This window comes from Dermacentor variabilis, chromosome 3 (assembly GCF_050947875.1).
Source record: "Dermacentor variabilis isolate Ectoservices chromosome 3, ASM5094787v1, whole genome shotgun sequence".
Classification (NCBI taxonomy): Eukaryota; Metazoa; Arthropoda; class Arachnida; order Ixodida; family Ixodidae; genus Dermacentor; species Dermacentor variabilis.
In genome coordinates, this window is record NC_134570.1 from 138615640 (window position 1) to 138634915 (window position 19276).

The 19276-nt window shown below is 49.1% G+C and overlaps 1 protein-coding gene across 1 annotated transcript in view; it reads right to left on the reverse strand.

Annotated features, from left to right (window-relative positions):
* Nucleotides 1-1826: 1826 nt before the first annotated feature.
* Nucleotides 1827-19276, reverse strand: part of LOC142576316 (uncharacterized) — a 30430-nt gene continuing 12980 nt past the window's right edge. Inside the window, exon 3 of the mRNA XM_075686395.1 lies at nt 1827-3587. Coding sequence (XP_075542510.1) covers nt 2256-3587 — 1332 coding nt within the window. The 3' untranslated portion in view covers nt 1827-2255. The remainder of the gene's footprint in view (nt 3588-19276) is intronic.

Genomic DNA, 19276 nt, shown 5'->3' on the forward strand with positions numbered 1-19276 from the left:
GCGCCGTGGGCAAGTACGAGCCTTAATTGAAACAGCGGGTACACCAATGTTCCCTTTCGCGCTGCTTTGGCGCGAATGAATTCATCCATGAATGCATGAAACTCTCTGCGGTATGGTATTGAGAATGAAAACAAATAAACACTGAAAGTTACTGGCGCGAACGCGAAATCTGTTTTCACTTCTTGTTTATAATGCGCCTGTTGACGGAAAATGCGCGTATTCGCGGCAGCAGTGTCACACTGGCGGGCTCCGAACGTTTGTTTAAGTGTAGAAACACACACTCCTGGCCACAGTTTCTGCTCACTGACTGTTTGCAAAAATTCAAAGAAACAAAACAAAAACTCAGCGCTCTTCCACTCTGTGAAGAAGGACGACCGGCGAAGCTGTATATGTGGGCTCCTTAATGGTGAAATGCACCTCCGCCGCGGGTCGGCCATCATTGTACTATCTTCGGGATCGGCCGACGTATGGGGAGTGCTTTACGCCTGCTTCACCTCCGCCGCAGCTCCCCCCTGCATCGCATTATCTGCGGGATCGGCCCACGTATGGGGAGATTTGTGTCTACACACGGACACGATCCTGGGGGAACTAGCTTTTTACAGCTTCGCTGTAAGAAAGGACAGTCCGCTTGACGGGCTTCTTGTATCAAGAGCAATATAGTCCAGTGTTCGACGAAAACCCCTCTGATCCCTTGTTCCAACTGAAGCAAGGATCTTGTATCGATGCCTAAATGCCAGAAACAGTTGTTTATTTTACTTGATTTTGTTTTATTTGTCGAGTGTATATTTCTAGGTATCTTACGTTCTTTCCCATCCAGGTGTGTTTTTGTCGAACACTGAACTAAGGCGACCGGTATTTCTAAACCATCGGGCGAGCTTTCCAGCAAGACAAGGTGCCAACGAAAAAGCCGATAGCCCCTGCATAGACCAGCGGGTGCATGCGCACTTGCTGTGCTTGAGCAGGTTGAGTATGTTGAATGCAATGTCGTGAAATTACACAGAGGTCTAAAGTGCTAGTAGCTGTAGTTGCCGTTCCGATGATGGTCCTGATAGGTTGAGCAAAGGTTTGTTGCGGCGAAGCGAAATTAAAAATTACGACATGCATCCTTTAGAGTACGCGAAGCGTCTGAGCAATGAAACGCAAGCAGCACTTTGTGAGTGGAATAGAGGAAACCCGAACCCACTGTCGCACTACCGAACCACAGGAACAGAAAAGTAAACGAAGAAGTGCCGAGCGGTAAGCATGCGAACTCTACCTTCAGAGATTACGCAAGCAAGATCAATTGTGAAAAATGAAGTTTAACGAAAGAAAGGACAAAGTTGCATTGCATAAACAACGTAACTCTAACCTCGTTCCCAAGGTGGGAGTGAAGGTGCAGGTGAGCACAAATTAACGTAGAGGAGGAAGGAGAGCGGAAGGATGAAGTATTGTGAATTATTACGATGAGCTAAACACTTTTGGGTCGACGCAGAGCTGTGTGTCTTGAGAAAGTTTACGTGTTGAGAATATATGCCACAGAAACAGTGCTCCCAGTTGCTACAGAGCGCGGAAATATGCAAGACTACTCGGAACAAATGCACGCGCATGTGATTTGCCATGACATGAAACGACATGTCTCGTGGCTGTGGGCGTCAGCCCGCATTAGGTTTAATTGCTTGCTTCGCCCTTCACTCGGCTATTTACCTTGGGTGCAGGGAGGAGATTTGTTACCATTAGCATTCATGGTCCCGCTATGTCTCTTCAACAAACAGACAGACACAAGATAATTTGGTAGACGTGGGTGTTGGGCTTCCCGCTTTCTTAAGTAATCAATGACAACCACATAATCGTAGCTGCACGCTGGTGCGTGTGATTTATTGGTAAGAATAACCGTGAAGTAATTTTATGTTTGTACTACGCGTATTGGACGGAGTATTGATGGGAAAACATATACCATAAGAGCGCAAATTTAAGCGCTCACTTTTCTTTAGATTGCCGACAATTTGAACAGAAGAAATAACATAAAATTACGAAATGCTTAAAACAATAAATTTAAGTACTGTTCAAAATTGATAGCCGTGTGTTGCGAATTTGCATTCATGCAGACTTTCATCATGCAATATTCTGAGTTTGTGCTTGCATAATGAAGTGCAAAGCTTCTGAGGCTTGCAAGCAGGGGAACCACTGATATTTGCAGCGCCGTATGTGACCCCACGCATGCTTTATCGTGTGCCTTCATCAGTATCGCCCGCCCGTCCTCGGAACACAAGATGACGCTAGCGATCGTATCCTCGAAATACCGTCACACTTACACGTTCAGGACTGTTAATGTACACGTCGTGCACGTCATCGATCCCAAACCTCAGTTGTGGGAAATCACCGCCACTGTTGTCCAGGTGGTACTTCCACTCCCTCATTATGTTGAAAGATTGTCCTCTCGTCTTCCAGAACCCGAGTGGCCATTTATGTGCCCAGCTATCGCTTTCATAGGGAGGCTTCCACGTCACCATTTTGTTCGTCTGGATCGAATACACTGGAGGGCGTGTCAACGTTCCAGCCCGTAGCCGTTGTGCATCGTAATGACGCATCCACGCCCTGTTTCTCCTCGTTGCGCCTGAAGATACGCTATAAGGGTACCACGACCCGTTCCAGAACCACCGTGTTCCATAATGGGGTCTCCAAGTCCCTGTTTTCGCTGTCGAACTCGGATCCATCGCTGCGGGAACTGATGTGCCAGTCGATGACCGCGCCGTTTGGTAGGCCGCCGTGAAGCTGCCGCCGGTGCAGAGCCCCGCCGGCCACTCGCACGCCATACCCCGCGGGCAGTGGCTGCACGTTCTACCAGGCAGGTACACGGGCTTTCCCGCGTGGTTTCCGGCGTCCGCGTAGTTGCACACGTAGAAGTTGGTAGCACCTCCACGCCCGTCGTGCTTCCTGAAACGGACTGCTCCGCAGCCCACGAACTGGGTGCTCGCCCAGATGACCTGCGCGAAGTGTCCCACGGGTCCCACCGCGTTCACGCTGAAGTGACTCAAACCCGACGGCGGGTAGCGGTGATTCTCCTCGAACCACGACCTGACGGCCCTCTCGATGTCGTTGCCGACCCAAGACGAGGAACCATTGGTAGCGCCGTTGCTCTTCCAAAAGGCGGCCAGGTTCTGTCCCGTGCGCGGGAACTTCGCCGTCGACCGGTGACGTCCGGCGTCGTGCCGAATGTTGCACTGCTTGGCGTGCGCCTCCGCGACTTCCGCCAGGCCGTCGTCCCAGCGCAGTTTCCGCATGTCCGAGGCGGGAGGAAAGCGTGGTAGTCTACCGCGGGCAACCATGCTCCGGTACTTGTTGTGGACGTCGACGAATGACTTCTGCTCAGCCGGCGTCAATCCTGAAGACACGATGTCGCATTCGTTGTTGCGTGGAAGACAAGCGGTGTGACCTTCTGTTTTGCTGTACTCTGGGAGGCACCGCTGGAGGGTCAGTCGAAACAAGCAGGCGGACAGTGCAGAGCGGAGCAGCAGACCAACGCGTGGCCAGAACAGCATCGTGACCGGTCTTCTGAAGTCTTTGGCATCGAAACGAGCTTGTGCGGGTGGACGCCTGGCCGTCTCCCTCTGGGGAAGCAAGAGCAAACGAAAAGCGGATGTACGCATCCAGGGAAAACACATGCCTGCTTCGGCAACACCTACGTCAAAATTACATCGCGTTCTTGTTGGCTAATTAAGTGCAACAACTTTCCTGGTGCCTAGCCGTCCAGATTTGTGTCTGCCAGGAAGAGCCTCTAATATGACACCCTTTAAAGTGGGCGTAAGTGCACACACAGTCATTTGTTAGCTTGACCTGGATATTAAAAGTGCTAGACGCCACTATTTACGGATTATCGAACGCATATCTGGATCCTTCGGTTAACAGCAGCATATGCTCAGCGTTCACAACTGCGAGATAATAAAGAGGAGAAAGAAGAAACATTAACGCTCAAATTGTAATAAGCAGTGCAGGACAGGCGACTGAAGGAAGCCGCAGACAAAGCGTCTATTAGTTTAGTTACGTGTGCAAACGAGCCGTATAGTCAGTAATATTGTGCATTGTAGAGCATTGTGCTTGGACAGTTTCTGGGCGCTTGACCAACTAATTATAACCTCTGCAAAATATGGGGAACATGACATTCATGTTTTATTCAACCTGTGTTGCCTTACCTTTCAGTACCTCAAGTAAGCCACTTGACAATGCCTCGGTCAGTTAGGTGCAACAGTGTCTGCTCAGCACTTAAAAAACAAAGAATGAAAGAAAGAAAGAAAGGAAGAAAGAAGGAAAGGAAGAATGAACGAGAGAAAGAAAGAAAGAAAGAAAGAAAGAAAGAGGGAAAGAAACAAACAAACGATTGTATTATCCAGAACGTACATATATACTCCCGTAAGAATCCAATATTGACAAACTCTACTTGGTAAGCTAAAAGAAACACTAAGGTGTATTATCGACAAATCATAAAGTGACTAATAACAAGGGTGTGTCTGTCTTATCGCAAAATCACTACCATATAGGCGTCATTTCTGCTGATTATATGCTTCTTAAGAGTTGAAGAAAAGGAGTCAATCACAAAATGACGAAAATGCGATCTATGCATACCGGGTATTTCTACGAAGTCTTTAAGTACTACTTAAAAATAGCCATTTTGAGAAAAAAGAGAGACGTGTCATCGCGGAGACGCGCCATCAGTGATAGCGGCCATGGGGTGACGGGTGATACGTGGTAATCAATCGCTAACTATAAAAAAAAAAATCATTAAGTCACTTTTTAACTTTTTTTTTTAGCGGGCTCATCGTAATTTGGAAGTTGGAGCGAACTCCCCGTACAAGCCAGATCAACTTTTGGATCGGGAAAAATGCGATTACTTGCGGAACTGCGGTACGACGAAATTCGACCATCATAGCGCGCGAAACCGAAATTGGGATGCGGCAACAAACTCAAAGCCGCGCCCCTCGAGGTGACGTTCTGCTTACGCTATCCATGAGAGAGCAGCCAGCGCGCAGCGGCTCCCTGCGCCTCGCAATCGGGAAGGGGAGGAAAATACCCTAAAGTGTCAATAAATTCCTCGGCTATCTCCATGAACCAGACTTGTACACGTTACATGAAAAACATTACAATTACAATTCATGCGAAAATGTTATCGAATACAGTAATGAATCAATGATCCACCATATTAACTGAGCAATTATTAAACGTTAATCAATTGCATTTATGTACACTTTCCTCCAAACCTTTAGTGACATTGCACAAATACAGTAATTTGAAGGAAACTAGCCTGGCTCCTTCAGATGTAGTAAGTTGCTGGGCTAGTTGGTTCGACATGTCTTGTAAACAGGAGCGCATCTTCAGGAGCCCTCCGCACGTTGCTTGCCTTCACAAATAACGGTTTTTCAACATTAAGTCCGCCATCTTCCCTCGTTTAAGTGGGATGAGATTAGGTCTGATACTGAAAACATGCTCGATGTGAGCGCTGGAGGGAAGGGTGGTGTTGCCACGTGCGAACACAGGACGGGGAATATAGTGAACAAATAGCGGGAACTGCCCAATGACAATGGAAAAAGCGATGTCTAAACCCACTCAACATAAGCGTTCGGGTGGGGTGGTGCCCCTGCCGCCTATAAACGCAAAACCAAAGCGAGATGAAAATCTGAAGCGGACAACAGAGACCGCGCGCCGTAAAAAAGCAAAAAAAAAGAAGAACAAAAAGAAAATGTAGTCGTCTCTCGTTAATTCGAACTCCGCTAATTCGACGTCTCGCTTAATTTTTAGGGCACTTGAAAGCCTCGCCGAGAAATTATACACTGCTATGAATGGAAAATTAATTTGTTTAAACGCGAAAGCATGTCGATTCATTTAATTCGATCCCCACTGCTTCCCAATCATACGCGCACCGGAACACCCAAGCAACTCCCCACACGGTGCTACTACTCCGCGAAGCTGTTTTATTTTCGTTTTTTTTTTGTTAACTACGCTCCTTTTACTCGTGAAGCCGTTTGTTTCTGCTTGTTTAATGGTCTAGCATCATCCGTTTACAATGGTCCCGTATGGAAGTTACACACCGTTTTCCATCGAGGTAAACAAAGGAATTCTTTAAGATGTTAAGAAAGTCGTATTCAGCAGGAAAGATAACATTGTGAAATACGGCGTGTTAGAAAAGTACACTTGCAATGTTCAGAGCAAATGAATAAATTGACTCAGTTTGCCGCTGTTCGTTAATGAGACCATTCGGACAATTCGAGTGCCTGAAGGATCAATTCGACTTCAAGGATCGAATTGACGGTATAAAGCTGCCTGTACAGACCACCGGGTTTGCCTGTCTGAGCATGATCGTTCGCGAGGCTGCTGCTTCGCCAGATTGTAGGCGTTCTACTGTACTTCCTGCGAAATTCTTGCGCTCAAAGATGCGTCACCCATTATAGATTGTCTCGCAAATAAAGTTAATGGTGCAGAGATGACAGGCACACGGCAGCGCGAAGGCTGAGAGAGACGACGAAGAAAAGGAACAAGTAAAGAAGGCTTTCGCAGGGAGGGCCTCTTGTCTCCTCCTCATCACTACAATGGCGCAGTCTAGAAAACGAATTCCCAAGACGGAAGTCACGTGCTCTCGTGGGTCCTTGGTGTTGCGGGCACCTCCGACCGCGCTTCCTCGGTCATGAATCCCACTACTCCAGCACCACCGCAACTACTCACCGCAACATCTGTAGTCGGCGACCAGACCTCCTCGGCGGCTTCAGGGCAGCACTACACCGGTGATTTCGCTCAAGCCATGCTGTCCTTCATGGTATCGCATTCCCTTCCGTTACCGTGTGCTCCGCGTTTCCACCTGACTCTGCGCTTCGGTCCTTCCTGCCTGGTATTCGCACCTTCTCCTGCCATGGATAGCGACTACTTCCAGCCACCAAGAGATGGCGGGTCCCGCTGCCGTGAGCAGGACGACTGTCGGCGGACGCCACCTCTGCGTTCTCAGTTCAGCCAGCAAGCGGAGATCCCGCACTGCGGCCTCTAGCAGCCGTCTGCCGTGGAACTACCGATGTTTCATGACTTAGAGGCTCACGGGGCTCCTTAGGTGCGGTCTTCCTAGACGCAGCCTCCGCAGAAGTCGTCATCCCCGGCAGAGGCACGGGGACGTCAACTTGCATCCGCGCCACGAACCATGCCGGCTCTCCAAAGATTTACGCAGAAATAATGAGAAAACAGCTTAGCTAAAGAAATAGCGTCCTGGCTCGCAGACACGTCATCTTCGTCCTGAAGACCGGCCTACAGAGCGTCATCGACGGCGATGACAGCAGTGTCTACTCGCTTAGCAGTGAGGACTTCTCCGATGACGCCTTCGTGCTTGTGCGGAACCACAAGGCGAAACGGAGACACACCACCGAGCACGCCAACGGTAGGACCAACTCAGAACAGCGCAGTCAGTACGATTCTGTTTGTACCAGAATTCGCTACCGACAACCCGAGGCGTATGAACAGACAGTCTGTATCGGTGCAAATTGAACCGGTGGCGCCAAGTCTGGTCGCAGACGTTAGAGTCAACACACGAAAAAAATGTGCTGGCTATTGACGTCACACATGAGACTGCACTAAGAAATTTGACTAAAGTTACTGAACTAGGTGGGGTCAAGCTCCGCTAGTACATCCCCCTGAACAGTGGTTCCACTACTGATGTCATCTACTACGTGGACGTCTCCATCTCCAGCGCAGACTTGCTGATTTTAGTGAAGCCTGCCGTTGATGGCGTCACCACAACCTATGTGTCGCGTCGGCACGTCCCGCTGTCTAACAATAATTTTCAAGAGCCACACTCTCCCTTCGCACGTAAACATGGGCCACTTTAGGCACCCTGTGCGACCATTCATCCCAAGGTCACTCCAATGCCGCAATCGTATGAAGCTGGGACACGCGAGCGCCGTATGCGAGAACACGGGAGTTTGCTCACGCTGCAGTGAGCCCCACGCTGCAGACTCTTGTGCAACCACGGTTCTCAAATGCACCAATTGCCTTGGATCCCATGATGTTTCCTCGAAGGACTGTCCCAAAATGAAGGAAAACGAAATCTTGAAATATATGGCGATAGACCATTCGTCTATCGGGAAGCTGTTGCGGCCGTTAGAAAGCGACGCTCCCGACGCCGTCGGACTTCAAAGTACGCTGATGCCTCTGTGAAGAGTACGGCCCATCCGACAACACCTCCTCCTCTGCCCCCTAGGCCTGGCGCAATTCGTTCTAAATCTTACAAGGTCATGGTGGTGAACAATACAATTTGGTCCGTACTACTAAAGCAACAGCCAAAGCCAGAACAGCAGCAAAAGTCACAACCGAAGCCGCAGCCGATGCCATGGCCGATGCCACAGCCGATGCCACAGCCAGAGGTGATGCCTCAGCCGGAGCCGGAGCCACGTCATGTGATACAGCTGCGCACCGCTGCAGAGTGCACAGCGCGGGTTCCTGACAAATTGCCCGAAGAAGACCAGCAAGTGATGATGATACTCCGGTCCCTCACGAATACTTTTCGAATGCTCTTGAATAACCTGCACATTCTGCCAGCGCGAAGTACATTGCAGGTACTGGATGCTCTCAGTTCAGTGCTTGGAAGTCTTGAGTAAGCATCATGGCTCAACCGCAGCATTCTATTCGCACTGAAAAGGTTGGGGTTTACCAAAACAATATACTGCCACGTACTGCAACGTACTGCTGACGCCAACCGACTCCTTGGTCTTCACTGGAGACTTCAACGTGCATCAGCAGCTATGGGGAAACACCAAGGTTTGCTTCAGACAGCAGAATGACGGCAGCCTAACGTATCGGCGGAGCACTTGCTTGGACTTGACTGATTTCCAATCGCTCTGCTGCGCGCGCACACAGTGTTCCCTCTATCCCGCTTTCTCTCTTTCTATTCCTCTTTCTCTTCCCCCAGTGTAGGGTAGCAAACCGGACGCTCGTCTGGTAGACCTCCCTGCCTTTCCTCTCTTTGCTATCCCTCTCTTCGGTGTGGGCACTCAATACATTATACATGGTGTAATCGCCATGTCTGGAGTGACGACAAAGGAGGGGTGATTACCTCAAAAGGACTTCCCGGAACCAACAAAGCATGGGACGACTACGAAGGTCACGCCTACCGAACCTAGGTAGAAAGGAATGGAGCTTTAATAACAATTTCAGGCTACACCGGCAACGCAATCTCTGTACCAGCCGCCATTTCAACACCTACAGGCACACGCTGAAACAACGCTATCGGCTCCACCCGACCCACAAACGCGCTGCAGACCACCACTGGTACTTTGCGAGCGGAGCAGCTACGACGACAACCCAGCTAAGCTCGGGAGCAGTACCATCGCGCCGTTGCAGCTGCACCCGACAAGGTTTCGGCAGATGGGCTCGCAGCCTGCCCTCTGTAGACCCCGGATTTGGGCTGTAGTGAGAGAAGTGGTTCTCGTGGGGAATGGAGGAAAGGCTAGCTCTATCTTCTGCAACCCATAAAGGAGCACGGCTGAGCGCCAGCAGGGGGCGAGGGGGGAGATGGGAGTAAAGGAGAAAGAGGGTAGGAGGGACAAAGGTAGAGGGTCGTCCTAACAGCATCAGAGCAGCCCGGCCAGGAGTGCCCAGTGGGTTCGACCGGGTATCGGACTGTGCGTCGGTAATCGACACTGCACCGTCTTCGCTACCAGAGCTCGAGACCCCTTCTGAACCACAGCAGTCGATGACGCGGCCATCGCGTTTATCATCGTTTGTGTACATGGATCTATTCGGGTGACGGCAACTGGTCAATAAACCTACACATGCTACCTAAAGGCATCAATATAGCCGTATTCGAGACCTTCGTAATGTAATGAACAAGAAGAAAGGAAGCCGAGGGGCCCGATTTTTATTAATCGTACAATAAGAAGCCAACAAACAAATACAAGGACAACATAAAGGAATTACTCGTACTTACTAAGTGAATTAAATAAATGATAAACTCATGGAAATGAAAGTGGATAAAAAAAAGAAACAAAGGGCCGCATTTAAGATACGAACCCATGTCTTCGAATTAGGCATGCGATGCTCTTGCCAAATGAGCTACCGCGGCGCCGTTTCCCCATCCACATTTTAGGGTTCAGAACGAGATTCATTTGGGCTAGATGGTGCATACTTGAACTTCAGCTCCTCGGAAACAAGCACAGCTCTGCGTCCACCTCGTCAGCGAGGGTTCGAGGAGCAGTTGCACGAACAAGCACGGCAAGCAGTTTGTAAAGGGCTGCACCGGTGTGGTGTATGAAATACTTTTGAACCGCAGAAAAGCCTGCCAAGCGGGTAGATGCGTGAATGAAACTGCAGCTGAACATGTGCGGTCGCTGAAAGAAGGAAGGGCGCGTCTTTCGGAACATTGCGCAACTTGCACTGCTTGTGATCGGGCGGCAGAACATTCGCCGCGGAAACAATGCCTCTACTGCAAGAAGTGTGAACCACGGTTCCGAGAGATAAAGATTCTTGGCAAAAGCAGAGGTACAAAGGCACGTAAGGTTTTGGAGGCATTCCATATAAAGAAGGGAGGAAAAAACTGTGTTACTGATACTTCTGTGACCCTCTTTAAAAAAGAAATTTCATATCTTGAACGGTTTGGCATATGATGCATTATGGTCCTTGTGCACATGTCTGTGATTTTCCTCATATTTCCTGACTTTTCGGTGAATAAAGATAGACGAAGTTTACGCTTGTCCTGTGTCATTCTCCCTCTCGTGATCGTCTTAGTTGGCCCCTTTTCCTTCCTAGTACAACTTTTTAGGGTATTTATGTTTTATTACTAGAGATAACCCTGGGAACGTTAGCCAAATAGATAACGTACTCGTGGCACTGGCGGCAGAAAGGATGTGCCACATCCGCCTCCTACATTTGGGAGTGTGGTGGCGCTGGATTAATAAAAAAGATCAAGCCCCTCGGTTTCCTTTCTTCTCGTTCATATATATATATATATATATATATATATATATATATATATATATATATATATATATATATATATATATATATATATATATATATATATGGAGTGCAAGTGTGCAATAAAAACATAAGCCCACGCTGTAACCTAAACAAGTGAGGCTCTCTACAACCCTGTCTAATAATATGACGAGTCTATTTAGGGATTTGTACTTCGAGGAAGCAAAGGTGCACATTTTACATTCAACGTGAAAACTACTCGGAACCCACGTGATTTACGGCGTCGTGATTAGAAATACTCCGCCACATAAAGCGGAAAATTACGAAGCAACATCATATAGCGAGTTTTAAAGATTTCGTTTCAAAGTTTGTGGTTTTCAAGCACTAACCTGCAGATACGCTCCGGGGTCCAACGCCGCGAAAGAGCCCGATTTCGCCTCCGTCTGGCAAAACAAACCATCGAATGCCTGCGAGCCGTCACCACGCTCTACATTACGATGGTCGGGGCGTGTTGTCAAGCCTGGAACTAGCTCGTTATCTTGCGCTTATTATTCGTTCTCTTTTTCTTGTCCTCGCGTATATACGCCACTTCGGCTCCTTTCTGAGTAGTTCCGGGGTGCGTTTAATACACGTTGACGTCGCAAGATGCGAGCGGGAAGAGAAATAATGACGGCACGCAAACAAGGGAAGCTTGATTATGCCTACCGAGCCTTCGAACGCAAAAAAAAAAAGGAAAAGGAAAACCCTTAAACAAGGAATGAAAACAGGGCTATCCTAACACCTGCCTTGAGAGCCCGTGCACACTACGCCGCCCTCTCGTAGTAGTCAGCATTGCCATGATACCGCTCTCTTTCAAGGCATCGTGTGCGCGCTGTGTCTCATTTATAGCTCGGAAGGTGGCAAAACGAGGAGCTCTATAAACGTACAACTGCAACTGAGCAGTCGGAAGGTTCTGCTTCGCGTACGCCTTCGGCGTAGGGTGCGTATCGTTCGGGTGGTCCAGGCTTTCTGCCGAACCATTGCCCCTAACCCGCCTGTCCAGTTATTCTTCGAATATCAGCGGCGTATACTCGAGCATCAAACGCGCAACCGATACAGCTGTTTCTTTGAAGTAGTCCCGCGCGCGTCGCGAACGCGTTTGTTTCGCTATCCCCGCGGGCCTGTACGGCAACCACATAGGTCGTGCAAAGCATGATTTGCGCGCTAACGCTATCGCTTCGACATGCCGCGAGCTGTGAGTTGATCGTGTCATATTGTTCTCCCATTAGGCGCAGTTTGTCGCGCGCTATTGTTTCCCGTAAGCGCCAAGGAAATCCCGTGCGGGGCTCATTAATGTCATCAGCAATTAGCAAAAGCGACAGCAGGGTAAAGACGGCAGGTGCTGTAAGCAAATGCACAAAACACGCGAAAGCGCGTCGCCTCTGTTCCATGGGCATTTCCCCTTGCGTACCGCGGACACTCATTCCCACATATACTCAACAGAACAGTTGAACAACACGGGTTCACGTGAGAATTAGCTGTTCAATGTAAACCCAGCTAATACCTCAAGCGCAGAGTGGGAAATGCTGCATATGTGTCTTCTATAGATATGTCTAAAATATCACGCTCTAAAAGATTTCTGCCACACGTGCTGGCATGTGCTCTGGCTGTGTCACGTGCGCTATATAGACGTGTTTTCGAGCTTTCTCTTGTGTACAGTCCGTGTTTAAATAGCCAAGGGCTTTCCCAGTGTCATCGCGTTCTCTGCGTGCTCTCTGCGTTTCCGTGGACAAAACGGGTCATTAAGCTCTTCCGCCGAAGCTGACCACCCATGATGCCCCAAGCTTTCGCAATTGATCGCTCTGGGGTGGGCCCCGTGCAATGTGCGAGAAATCGTAATGCCCAACTAATCGTGCAGCAGCATGCTCGTACAATGATAGCTGTTTTACGTTCTTTGCCGTAACATAAGCTGCGTGCGCACAGCCCAGACCGTGACAACCGCACTGCTTAGGAGGCTATAGATAACACGCTTGCCTTGTGGGTGCCGGATGTTCTTGCTAGAGGCACAGCTCATGACTGGACCATTGCAATGCATCGTCAACCGGCCACTTTCTGCAAGTCTTCCTTCAGGTCCGTGGCCGAGATACTCAGCGTGTGCGGCCGTGAAGGCCATTGTGGGTTCTTTTTTTTTTAGGGAAAGTGAACTGCATGGATATGCGACTGGTGATAAGTTCTTCCAGATTTCTTATTAATGCGCTCCACATTCTTTCTTATCATTGTCATTGTAACGTCTTGGTTTCCTATTGTTCCTCTTCACCGTTAGCCCTACGCTCACTGGCAGGCTAGGCCACAGTAGGTCAGGCCGACATCTCCAACTTTTCCTGATAATAAATATGTTTCCCTCCCTTCCGTTGGCTCCCCTTGGTGTATGGTGTGTAAGGTAGGCAATATCTGTCGAGGCCGATAAAAAGGAAAAATACAGAAAGAGAGAGAGAGATAAATATCAGTAGACTACGGCGATTCTTTCCGGCTCAGAAACCATTTAGCGCAACAACGGCTTCTGTACACCGCTGCTCCGGCTTATCTTCCGCAACTTCTGCACGAAACTCCTTATCACCCGTACACACTATACTCCAACTGTATGAAACGACGACAAATCGACGGCGGCATAACGACGGCACGACAACGGCAATGATCACACAGTCACGTCGATGGCATGACGACGATACTTATTTTCCTTACGAGCATTTAAAATAACGTAGAGTTATCTCTGCAAGATGAACGTAGAAGAAAATAACGGGTGCATGACGCGGCGGCTAATCTGTGTGAGCGTATTGCTGATATCCATACGTCGACCTTCCGCAAAGTGTATCTATATTCTACTCGCTTGCGCCCACTTAGCATAATTAGATATCTTAAAATTTATACTTGTAGGGCATTTCTGAAGCCCACCAGAATGTTCAATCTTCCTGAGTATTGCCAGAGTCCACTACATTTAAGATAATAATAATAATAATAATAATAATAATAATAATAATAATAATAATAATAATAATAATAATAATAATAATAATAATAATAATAATAATAATAATAATAATAATAATAACTGGATATTTGAATTACGAGAGGAGAACCTCGGCGCTGCAAGAAGGCGCTGAACTCAAGTAAAACGAGTTCTTAGGCGAGTTGCTCACTTATTGCAGGCCTAACAGCAGCGCCAAAAAATTACCGACGATTACGTTACTTCCTAATGCGAAATTTGAGCGCAGCAAATAAGCTGTTTCACCTTTTCGATAGATTGAGGCAAAGAAATCGAGCAACACATGTATGCGCTATCACAGAATTTTTTTTTAATTTTTCACACGTATTCCTTTAACAAAGACTCCACTAGGTAAGCTTCTGCTTCGGCGGCACGCACCTCTGGATTCTGACGGCGACGGCGCTGGGCCTCTGCTCTGGCAGCTCGTTTAGCAGCAGCAGCAGCAGCAGCAGCAGACGGAGGACTTCCATCGCTCGTCTCGCTCATGGCTCAGAAAGAACTGGCAGATAATTTCGCAGTGGCGAACGGCAGCGGCAATTTCGGCTCGGGCGGTGCACATATACAGATCCGCCGCCACCGATCTGGCTCTCTGATTGCCACCGCACAGGGCGAACGGCAGCGGCAATTTCGGCTCGGGCGGTGCACATATACAGATCCGCCGCCACCGATCTGGCTCTCTGATTGCCACCGCACAGGGGTTGCATTGGAGGAGGAGCGAAGAAAGGAATTAAGTTCGAGCCGGCGCTTTGACAACCGGAGACTCGCAGGAAGAGGGGGGAGGGGGGCGGCGTGTACACCCAGCGGCAAACGATGGGGGCAGAAGCGCGCGCAGCAAGCGGACAACACGATAAAGGGAGGAGGGAAGAGATAGCAGCGACTGACTGATGCCGCTGACGCCGATAGTGAGTCAACCCCAGCTGCGGAGTTGGTTTCAGGGACAACGCCGCCGATGCCGACACAAACAATATGATACCCTCGCTTCCGCAGCGCTAAGAACCAGGTCTAGCCGTGGGAAGGTGGTCACGTATTCGTCGACGTGCCGGGGCCTACGTGAAATAACCGGCGCGTCGGCAACTGAAGAGCACCCTATCCGCCACACAAGAACAGGGGGGGGGACCCTTTCCTCCTCTTTCTGCATGGCGGCGACGGTGTTCTATGCAGTCACGTTATCTTGACTCTCTAGCGGCGTCAGCGGCATCCAGCGGTATCAGTCGGTCGCTGCTAGCGCTGGGGGGATGAAAGGGGGGCGGAGCTGGTTACGAGGCCGACGACAGCGCCGACGACGACGCGAAACCCAGGAACGGACGCCAAAGAGCTGCGCTCTAAAAAACACACACAAAAGAAAGGAACACTGCCAGGCACACTGTCCGTGTCTGTCAGTGTTCCCTTCTTTTGTTTGTGTTTTCGTCGTTGCTGTTATGCCTGCAAAGTGCTGAATTCGCTTCTCCAATTTCTCGACGAAGACGAGCTAATGGTGCAATCTTCTCTGACACCCCGCGTCCCGTAATCCTAAACCCTTTTATCCCTTTTACCCCATTAAGAACCCCGCACGGCCTGCCTTTCCCCCCACACCTGGCGGCTCTCCCGAACTTCTCGTAAAGTGTACGAATTCTGTCTCGTTGTAACAGTTTACAAATGTTTCATCAAGGTGTGCTAAAAATATGGTACTATAACATAAAGCCGTGCGCGTCATTTCTGTTCCATTTCTTTCTTTGCCCTCCGCCGTTGGTCAAACATTTTTGGGGTCCCGCGCACTTCGTCTTTATGTAACTAGACGTCCAGAAAGCTGCGAACACTCCCAATCTCAAGGTGACGTGTGCACAGTGAAAGTAAAAAAAAAACGCACAGTTTACAAATCTACGCCATTGTCACCAGCAGCCTTGCGCGATCGGAGAAGATGTTACCGGGCCACACGTAGTGCGCTTCTCGCGCTTGTCACAAATCCGCGGAAACTGACAACGTCAAAGTAATGTATACGCATCAAAGATGCGTTAATAGGGCGAGCAAATATGAACTTTATTTAAGAGCACCCGGAGAGTTGGTCCCGTCTGAAACGAACAGAACATGGTCGTCCACTGATCGCTCCGGCACTGTGTGCTCGGAGCTACTGGCGAGAATTGACCTGCTGGCGTATAACAATTTTTTTTTTTGCGTGGTAGTGTAACGTTGTCGAGCTATTTCGGCACGTATGCGAGGTCGCTCTACGAACTCTTCTTCGTTGCAGATCCGCTTTAGTGGTATTTATAACTTTCGAGTTGCGTGCCACCGCGATTTCCGGCCAGCCACCGCAAGCTAAGCAAGGGGAAGCGGGCCAATCGCAGACGCCGGCACTACTTTCCCTATTTAGTTATCTGCTTTCACTGTGCTTGCTTGGCTCCATCGAAACACTCTCCTCTTTTGCGCGCTCCCCACCTCTCGTCAGCCAATTAAATAAGGAAAAAGCTGCCTTTTTATGCCATGCTCTTCGCCATGAAAAAAAAAATAATCTACTTTAAACGAGCAGAGCGTTTAATTGGACACTTGGGGTTGATTGGACATTTGGTTTGATTAAACAACTTTGCGGGTGACCGCTCCTGCTTGCGTCAATGGTCACGTGAATTTTACATCAGGATATTGGAATAAAATCAGAATGGAGTACCTACGTTTTAGCGGCCATTTATTCTGTTCGCGAAAATGCTTTTAGGAATGAATGAATTCTGGTATTTTACGTGCTATAACCAGGATTTGATTATGAGGCACGCCGTAGTGGGGGACTCCGGATTAATTATAACCACCAGAGGATCGTTGACATGCCCACAATGTGCGGGACACGGGCCTTTCTGCATCTAAATGCGGCCGCCGCGGCCGGTATTTGATCTCGAGACCTCATGCTTAGCAGTGTAACACCGTTAGCCGCTAAGCTGCCGAGGCGGGTAACGATCTTGAGTTATTGAAGGATGCGGTGGCACAAGGTTGTAACACGTGAACGCAAGGAAAAAAAATGTAATGATACCTATGCCGTCCTTGTTGCCTCCGAAAATGGGCGCCGCCCGCCGCCAGGTTTAGGAAGTTATGTTTTCTGCAAACTTACCTGAAAGTGGCGAAATCAGCAACAGCAACGTCGCTGAAGAAATCATATCTACAATGCGCGTTACCTTCACTATCTGCTGTTCCTAGCTTGCCGCTAAATAAAGAACGTGTATGCATCCTACAAAAGGCGTGTGCGCAAGGTAAAGTTCGGACACGCGTGCTACATGCCCTCCCCTGTCATGACGTTCCCAGGGTGGCGGGTAGCTTTTTTCTCTCATGAACTCGTTTCTTAGCGGGGACGGACGTCAGCGGCCCGATGATGATGGTGATTTATTGGCAGCCCCTTTGAATCTGGGCGCTGACTAATGGTCACCTAGCCTGCTTAAGCTAATCAGGTATGCTATACATGCTTTTCAGTGTAGCATTTTGTCTATATGTCTCCCAAACCTTTTTTCTGTTACAAAAAACTTCTACATCTACTTTGTGCCGTTACGTATGCCTGTAACAGATCGGGTCCGATCAATCTCTTCCTTGCTTTTTCCCCACCAATACTCTAAACGTCTCTTGCTTTTCTTGACTGATTACCGCGGTTAATGCTTCCGTCGACTTTACAGCACAGCGCTTCTGGAAAGTGTACGTTACGCACAGGTCTCGCTGCGCGAATACCTTCGCATTATATTACGATGTACAGAGTTGTCTTACGATTTCCGCTGCAGCTCATCCTGTTGTGAATACTTACTCAGGTATAAATTTCATCTTTGATAACTAGCTCGAGCCTCAGGCAACAAGGCACTGCCCTTTGTGCTATCGTACAGATTTTCCTTTGTAATTCCTTTCTTCCCGTTCTGGTAATATCCATGGCGTCTTTTTTTTTTCACCCTTTGAATCCAATTTACTGTATCTCTCACGTTCTTTCTGATGACTCCTGGTTGTCTATTTACGCTTCAAATTACCCTGAATTTGGTTGCCAAATTTCTTGACCTCTTCCTCGATTCTGTGTCTGCGCTTTTGAGGCGCAGATATTTGTGTACTTTAGCTGCCAATTTATTTTCATGCATGTTCCTGAGTCTTTCATCAAAACAACTTTTACTCTGCGCTTCTCCGACTTCAAAAGAGGCCCAACCCATGTCACCCTGCACTGCCTTATTTGTGGTTTTAGCGTGGATTCCCAAATTCTACTGATCTACATTCATCTGGTACTAGTGACATGTAGTGGAGGCGCCATGTGCGCCCGCCCGATGAACCCTCAGACTATCCAGAAAGCGCTTCGTAACGCCACGTCTTTCTGCCAGACCATCACCGATCAGGCAGTTTGAAAGAAAAGGTACCCCGAGTAAAGGTCGACGCCCCACCCCTGTGTCACCCGTTTCCTGAAGTGCATATTGTAAGTGTGAATTCCGGTGAGTGCATTCCTTTGCCCTTAACTCGCTTGAACGAAGGGCTTCGTCGAAGGATGTCGATTCCCAATGAAATAACAACTGAAACACTGCAGAATTTGTTTGGGTGTGGTGGGGTGGCCGGCCGAACCATGGATGGCACGAAGACACCGTGGAGTCGGCGGCTGCCACATTTACTGGTACGTCCTCTCCCACAAGCACAAATTGAAACTCTAACAGGAGGAAAGCCGATTCGGCGGCAGCAGCAGCGGCAGGGAAACACCGAATCTAAGCCTGTGCTCTGCTTTTTGCAGTCGGGACCGTCGACCTTGGCATATCGTCACATCGAGGCGCATGCGGAAGAGCTTCCGCACCGCCCTGGCCTGCGCACAAGAAGCTGAAGTTTGGACTGCCTACACGCATCTGTGGTGCTCGTCATCAGCATCTCGAGTATAAAGGCGGCTCGTCCTGGCGTAGCGGCATTCGGCGGCAGCAGCAGCGGCAGGGAAACACCGAATCTAAGCCTGTGCTCTGCTTTTTGCAGTCGGGACCGTCGACCTTGGCATATCGTCACATCGAGGCGCATGCGGAAGAGCTTCCGCACCGCCCTGGCCTGCGCACAAGAAGCTGAAGTTTGGACTGCCTACACGCATCTGTGGCGCTCGTCATCAGCATCTCGAGTATAAAGGCGGCTCGTCCTGGCGTAGCGGCATTCGGCGGCAGCAGCAGCGGCAGGGAAACACCGAATCTAAGCCTGTGCTCTGCTTTTTGCAGGTTGGTACCTTTCTGTACGGCTGTCTTCTGAGTATATACTATTGCTGCTGCTGCCGCTGCCATTAGACTACTACCAGTGCTTATGTGTTACATGTCTGCCTCTATGCCCTTCCTTCTTGTTGTATTTTTGTAGAAATGTATTAAGTTGCATACGTAGCAATGACAACGAAAGAAATTT